The 7,255-nt window shown below is 41.0% G+C and overlaps 1 protein-coding gene across 1 annotated transcript; it reads right to left on the reverse strand.

Moving 5' to 3' along the window:
* Positions 1–1,468: 1,468 nt before the first annotated feature.
* Positions 1,469–3,088, reverse strand: LOC103980421 (uncharacterized). The gene is made up of 3 exons (XM_009396878.3): positions 2,195–3,088; positions 1,903–2,075; positions 1,469–1,791 (listed from the first exon to the last, which is right to left on the reverse strand). Exons 1-3 carry the CDS (start codon positions 2,924–2,926, stop codon positions 1,671–1,673), a joined length of 1,026 nt encoding a protein of 341 aa, XP_009395153.2. The 5' UTR covers positions 2,927–3,088; the 3' UTR covers positions 1,469–1,670.
* Between the last annotated feature and the right edge of the window lie 4,167 nt (positions 3,089–7,255).

Consider the following 7,255-nt stretch of genomic DNA (forward strand, 5'->3'; position numbering starts at 1 on the left):
CAGCGACCAACAAAGTTCCTAAAAACGAAAAACTTATTGCAGTAACTCGTCTTGCACAAGAAGGTAGGAAACAGAGATTCCAATACAATTCTCTTTGGACTTCAGGTATCTCCTACTTCTGACCGCCCAAGTGCTTTGAAGAGTTTTTGGCATTGGTTGTCCATAATGCTTGCTATGCATATTGGTTTGCAAGTATGTGATAAGAAGACAATAAGAAAGAGGAATCTAGAAAGCTGTGGATTGTACTTGGAATTTGAAGTTAGTACTAAGCTCAAGTCAGTGGTGTGTCCACGTCATCACACAATATCATTGAAATAGATGTATGTGTATGTTTATACATGATTAGACAAGGTAGGAGTCCAGGAAGATATAAGAAGCAATACTTACAGACTCAGTGGCATATACTGGAACCATGAATAGACACCAATGATCCATTTCTGTTCCTAGAAACATCAAATGCAAAACTATCGATTTATGTTTAATGTTTAAAACACTCTTAACTTCAAAATATGCCCTCAAATCTTGAATAATTGGAACATTACGATTTGTTGTTATTATTATTGTTGTTGTTATTGTTGTTTTAAGGCATTCCTAGCTATCTCTATTATCCACATGGAATGATTTTTTAATGATCTAAGAGATTTAAATCTTTTCAGGATATGATGTTGATGCAAATGCAATTTTGCTAGTCTAAACACTGATATTATGGTCTATATTAGAAATTGATCATGCTATATTTCACATATTTATATTATCTAGATAAAAGGAAAGTATAGTGGAGTTAACTATGGTAATCACCATCTTGGCGCCCTAGCCGTTAGTCTTCTCCTCTTCGTTATCCTCCTAATTTATTTAGGACTTATTTTATGTGATTTTATTGGTCAAGTTATTTTTGCTGATGGTGAAATCTTTTATTGGTCAAGTTATTTTTGCTGATGGTGAAATCTAAAGAAAACTTTACTAAATAATATCTGATACATCATTATCAAATTATATTCCAATTGTACTATACAAATGATTCAAAATAATTTTACTATACCTTCGACTCGTTAAAATATTATTAATGACATCAAATCGTTATCACTAATTTTTTTTATGTTTCAAGAAAGGACAATCGAGTGGTCAACTAATTAACAAATTACACTAGATTTTTTTTTTTTTTTTGGGAAAGATAAGTGACCCTCATATTCTTTTGCATTAATTTGCTCGAATATTCCAAAATATCTAATCTTGGACTTGGATGCTAGTGGTCTAACTTGAGACCATTCAGATCAGATCTAATTATTGTAATAGGGACTGGGAATAATGGATTTTCCATCACATTCTAACTTTTGTTAAGTAATATATTTATCCTTTTTGGAAGAAAAAAAAGCAGTAAAATTACTCTTTTGTGACCTAATTACAAAGGAAATAATGGGGAATTGCTATTACTGATCATCTTAGTCCTTAAATGACAGACACATTAATGTGTAGAAAATTGTAGTTTTTAAGCCAATACATATATGTATATATAATTGGATATTTCATCCACAGTACGCCAGAAATCTAACCTAACATCAGTCTCCTTCTTTAATCTTTCATAAATCAGAATCGAAAGTCCAATCCCCTTTTGTTCCCACAACACCTTTTGAGCAGACTTCTCTCACCTCCCTCCCATATCTAACGTCACATCAAGCTGTTGCCGGAGCCAATCCTCCGCTACGAGCCGATTCCACCATGAAATCTTGCGATCCACCACCATCTTCCTCCTCTGTTTCCCACAGGAACCCAGCATACGCAGCAAGAACATGGCTGCCATGGCAAACAAATCGACAGTGAGAAGCTGTTGTCAGCTCTGAGAACTCACGGTTCTCCAAGCTACACGATTCCAGAGCAATTTGTGCTTGAGCCATGGATGTTTACCTGTCCTGTGGTGCTGCCTGAACTGCCTGTTGGAAGTAGCTGCAAGCTCGTTCTTCGTCGTGGTGCAGCTCCCACACCAACTTAGCATACTGTGACAGGATTTCGCCATCACCAGGATCCACAAGTATAGCACGAGAATAATACTCCTCCGCTCTTTTCAGATCTCCCTTGGCCTACAATACGAAAGAATTTAGTATAGCAATCGACGGATAATTGAGATACGGTGAAATCATTCGAGGCAAAGAATGCTTCTCTTTCATACAAAGCCGATGCGAAGCAGCAGTAACGATACCTGGTAGAGATACTGCGCATAATTCCTCAGGAACAGAGCATTGCTGGGGTTCTCCTCCACCATCTTCTTGTAGTACGTCTCCACATCCGACTGCTCTCCGCCGTTGCCCGTCAAAACATCCCACTTACCACTGCGGCCGCCGCCGATGCCACCATCACCACCGCCCGCAGTCAGTAACCCGGATCCGACCCGGTCGATCCCGAGACCCCTAGCGAGGAACAAAGGTGGTGGCGCGGGGCTTTCGGCGTCGGGATTCGGATATTTCAACCCACCTTTTCGATCGTCGCTCGCGAAGCCAAATCCTCCAGCCGCGCCCTGCTCGTCATTCTCTTGGTCATCTTCCTCCTCCTCCTCCTCCTCCTCTTCTGGCAGAGTGTTTGGATTGCGCAAGGAGAATGAAGGAATGCTCTCGAGAGCTGGATGGGCGCGTCGAGCGGAGGAGCACTTCAGGGACGGGGGGAGGAGGTGGTAATGATGGTTGGGGTCGTCAGACTGCTCGGAGAGGAAGGAGTGGAGATTGCCGTCGGAGCGGCTTCTCCGGATGCCGAGGGACGGGCTCTGGTCGTGAAGGCCATCTGAGGCAGGGGAGAAGTGGCAGGATAAGGTGTGAAGGTTGGGGTTGGGAGAGTTGTGGGGGTGGAAGTTGTTGGGGCTCTCGGAGAAGTGAAGGGAAGAGGAAGAGGAGAGGAGGGAGCCAAGAATTGGTGTCGACGAACTCCTCAGCATCATCATATATTCACTCTTCCAAGATGAATGACGCCTTGGAGAGCGAAGCAAGAGAGAGTGTGGAGACTAACTTAGCGAGGAAGATTAGAGGAGGCAAAACGCCTTGGAACAAGAAAGATTGCAGGTTTTATAAGGCCCCAGGGAGAGGAAGAGGTGATCTCGTTCTTGGCTACCGCTGACGACTAGTCTGCTCGGCGTTTTGACGGTGGGAATTGAAGGAGGATTCTTCGAGCAGTGGCGAAAGCCACCGCACGTTTCCTGCGGTGGGAGCACGCGACAACGTCGCCTTCAACCTGTTTTCCAGCTGTAACGTGACGTGCGTGTGTGTGCGCGTGAGAGAGAGAGAGAGAGAGAGGGGGAGGGAGGAGGTGAGAAATCTGTGAACGTAGTTCAGTTGTCTTCTTCGATCGCCTCGCCAGCCTTCTTCTTCGCGATTTCCTCACCTCGAAGGGACGTCGCCGTCAAACACGTGCAGTAGATGGTAGACGTTCCCTCCAAGAAGCCCGCACGTGAGCCGGACCTATGTGCCGAGGCAGCATCTGCAGTAAGATTTGAGTGACGAAAAAATCATGCATTGTGTGGTGCTATGATTGATGCAGCCAACGTGTATAATTCGCTAATGTGAACTTTCTTTATGAGTTGGATTATTAATTTAAGTTGGACGATTTGCTTTAAAAAAAAATTCCTTTTTAGTTTTTCATAAAATATGTATATATATATTTTTTTTTAAGTTAATATTTTTTTTAATCTCATAAATATTTTTATTCATTCCGTATTCACTTCTATCACCTATGCCCTACCATGAAATGATGATCCTTTCCTATTTTTGCCTCTATCTTACTGTTCACCCTTCGGTCATTGTCAAGTCGTCTCTTCCTTCATCATCATTCACTCTTATTGTCTATCGCTTTCTCTTTTTTCTTTCGTTGTTCCCCTCATTTTCCTATTCTTTCTTATTTTTCATCATCTGTCCTTTCTTATTGTCTATCGTTTTCTCCTCTTTCTTTCCTCAATCCCCTCATTTCCTCACTCTTTCTTATCTCTCATCACTCGTTCTTTGTCGTCACCAATTGCCTCCTTTCACTTGCTCTTTCATGCTCTTCTCCTTAAAAATGACGTTGACTTACATTAGGAATTAGGAACAAGAATTAAATGTGATGAGAGTAGCATTACACAGAGGTAATAGAGCCTCGCAATAGGATGAAAATGACGGAGATGATAATAAGAAAAGATAAAGGTATTTATGAGATTAATAAAGTAGAGATACTATTTTAAAAATAAAAAAATATCGGGACTTTGTGAAACAAAAATCATATATTTAAATTTAAATATTTTAATTTTTCTTATACCATTAAAATAGTATGGCCTACAGTATCAATCGAATCATGTGTTGGTTTTGGACCATCTACACGAGCCAGATTACTATGTGGAGACATATCAAAGCTTCGAGATAACACTGTGTTGTTCTTTCCCTCTGACCGAGAAAAATACAAGAGAAATTTCGGCTTCTTTTCATGTCATGTATTCGTGTTCGATTGAAACAAGAAATGATATGATTCTTCTTGGGGTGGCCATCTCGCTCCTATTTAGCTTCATGAGATGATCACAGCAATGACGAAACACATGAACATCAAAATTACTCTCTCTCTCTCTCTCTCTCTTCGAGGTTAAAATGACTTATAAAACTATACAAAAGAAAGAGAAGCTTAAAAGCACGTATAATGACAACGTATTGACTTCAAAAATAATTTATCGTTTCTTGTCATGTGAATATCCATCCACACGATTTTTCTCTTATCACCCAACAATTTGATTCAAACATCATTTCTAATTATTAATTAAAATGTGAAATCTCATCTTAACAAAACCAAACACTATTGAGATCATTATGCATCCAAATATTGTTGTTCTTGAACAAAGAAGCGATTTTGATTTCAAATTCATTGGTGGACGAGAACATGGTGCCGCAAATCTTGTTTCGTCTTTTGTCGAGTACTAACAAGTTAAGGTATATTTTGAATGATCATAAATTAATATTTTATATTTTTAAATAAGATTAAATAGAATTTTAGAGATAAAAATTTTAATTTAAAATATATTTTAAATTTGTTTTAAATAAAATTAGATAGAATTGTAGAGATTATGAACTCTTATTTATATTTATAAATAGATGGTATCTATAAATCAATTCAAGTCTCAAGTATTAAGATAAGTCTAAGAATCATTATTATTATTATTTAATTTGATCTTGAGTTAGTAGTATTTTATTATTATTATTATTATTATTATTAAAAATTACACTTACGTGGAGCGGGAGGAGGCAGCAGCCCGCTGGAGGAGCCGCGACGCCGGCCAAGTGGCCAGGTCAGTCGGATCTCCGCTCTTCCCCTCTTGATTATTCTTCTCGATGGGCTTGTAGGGATCTTCGCCTGTTCTTAGGGTTCGTAGGGATCTATCCGATAGGGTTTCGATTTGAAACGGAGAGAGAAAAATCCTTCCTTCCTTCCTTCCTTTCTCCGTCTTGCTCGCTGTTGTTGTACAGCAAACAATTCGTTGCAGCATTTCTTGTCTTGTCAATCTTTGTCACATACCCGAAAACTGTCGTAGTCTGCATCATTGGAATGGTCACCTCAACTCGTGCTACTGGTTGATTCCATGGTATCCATAGAGATCCTTCCTCCAAAGTCGATGCATGAGCACTAAAACATTTTGTAGGTTAGGCTTATCATTAATACGTCCACAACAAATTGGCAGAGTTAAGCCGTCTTCATGTGTTTTCATTTATTTAATCGAATAAACACAATATTTTGATTACTGGAATCGCCACAAAAACCAAAAGAATCCACCTTATGAATGGTTGACATTTAGTACCATGAAACATTCATGTCATACCTTTGTTCACACGATTGCTTGCTGCTTGAGAAGATGCAAACTTTTGAGGGTTCCTTTGGTTTTCTTTTTCTCTATTTGTTCCCATCACATTTCTTATCTTTTAATAACCTCCTATCTCTTCTAAGGTAAATAGTGGACATTAATTGTGTTGCATACCAATAACTTATGTAGCTGACCCCATAAATGTGGGTGGTGTTAAATCTCGTATTTTGATGATGAATTTGATGATAAAACCACTTGATATATGTTTATGATTTAATCTGCGTTTTGAGTGACGCAAGATGCTTCGATCAGGATGAGACAATTAAAACAGGAAAAATCATGTTGTGCCAGAGGAACATGTCAGAAGATTGGACGTCAGGCCGATGGATCGGTCGACGTATTGACAGAAGGCTTCGGACCGTGGACTCGGGCATCGGGCCAAGAAGAGCGGGTATTGTGCCAAGGATATCGGAGTTACGGAGTCAACTGACCGATTGGGCAATAGGCCGCAAGAGAGGACGATGCGCCGAAGAATCGGACGAAGCGTCGAGGGACCAATGACATGCCGGACAACTTGGTTAATTGCTTATGATTAATTGTCTCGATCAAAGTTTTGTTTTACATGTGCAGGATTAACTACGATGGAAGAAAGACATGCAAAAGGAGTTGCGTCGGAGTCAAGACTATGATCACGTTGGGAGTTCGATAGTTCGACGGAAGTCCAAACGGTCGTCGGAGGTTCTACGGGAACAAATCCGAGAAGTCCAGCAGCTTGCCAAAGAAGCTCATCGGAACTCGCCAAGTGGATTGTCGCAAGTCCGCCGGAGCATCGCCGAAGGTTCGTCGGATATTCGCCGGAAGTTTGCCGGAAGCTCGCCGGAAGAAGCGATTGACACACCGGAGCAAGTTACAGTAAATGTCTTAAGAAATATCGTAGTTAGCTTGTAGATTAAGTTAGGAATGGGAGGTGATCCCATTAAGGGGCAATTGGGCCCTTGACAGACCCAAATTGGGCCGAATGGATCAACCCATTCGGGCCAGAATTCCTACTAGGCGGTGGCACCGCCCAAGAGATGGTCTCCCAAGAAAGCTGGGCGGTGCAACCGCCCCTGACAGGAGGTGGCACCGCCCAAAGGCTCAGTTTTCGAGCTCTGCCAGGCGGTGCAACCGCCCCAGTCAGGTGGTGCAACCGCCAGACCCCGAAATTCCAGGAGATGATAGTTTTGAGCTCCAAATTCAAACCAGTTTGGAGCCTATAAATACCCCTCCCATCCCTGGGTAAAACACACAAGCATAGAGAGATTAAAAGAGAGAAAACGCTGCTACAATCTCTAGAATTTCCCTCCTCGAGCTTAAGTGTTAGAATTCTGTTTAAGAGAGGAGAGTGAGTGCTTGTAAGGGTTGTCTCCTAAACCCAGTAACAGGAGAAGAGGGGTGTAAGAAGGAGATTGATCTTCGCCT

The sequence above is a fragment of the Musa acuminata genome, chromosome BXJ2-4 (genome assembly GCF_036884655.1).
Source record: "Musa acuminata AAA Group cultivar baxijiao chromosome BXJ2-4, Cavendish_Baxijiao_AAA, whole genome shotgun sequence".
NCBI classification, from domain to species: domain Eukaryota; kingdom Viridiplantae; phylum Streptophyta; class Magnoliopsida; order Zingiberales; family Musaceae; genus Musa; species Musa acuminata.

Excerpts from the sequence above, each read along its gene's own strand:
- LOC103980421 (XM_009396878.3), bottom strand. The coding sequence starts at position 2,926 with ATGATGATGCTGAGGAGTTCGTCGACACCAATTCTTGGCTCCCTCCTC. Across the intron at positions 2,076-2,194 it reads ATGCGCAGTATCTCTACCAG|GCCAAGGGAGATCTGAAAAG; the intron begins GTATCGTTACTG and ends TTCGTATTGTAG. Across the intron at positions 1,792-1,902 it reads CAGGCAGCACCACAGGACAG|CCATGTTCTTGCTGCGTATG; the intron begins GTAAACATCCAT and ends TTGCCATGGCAG.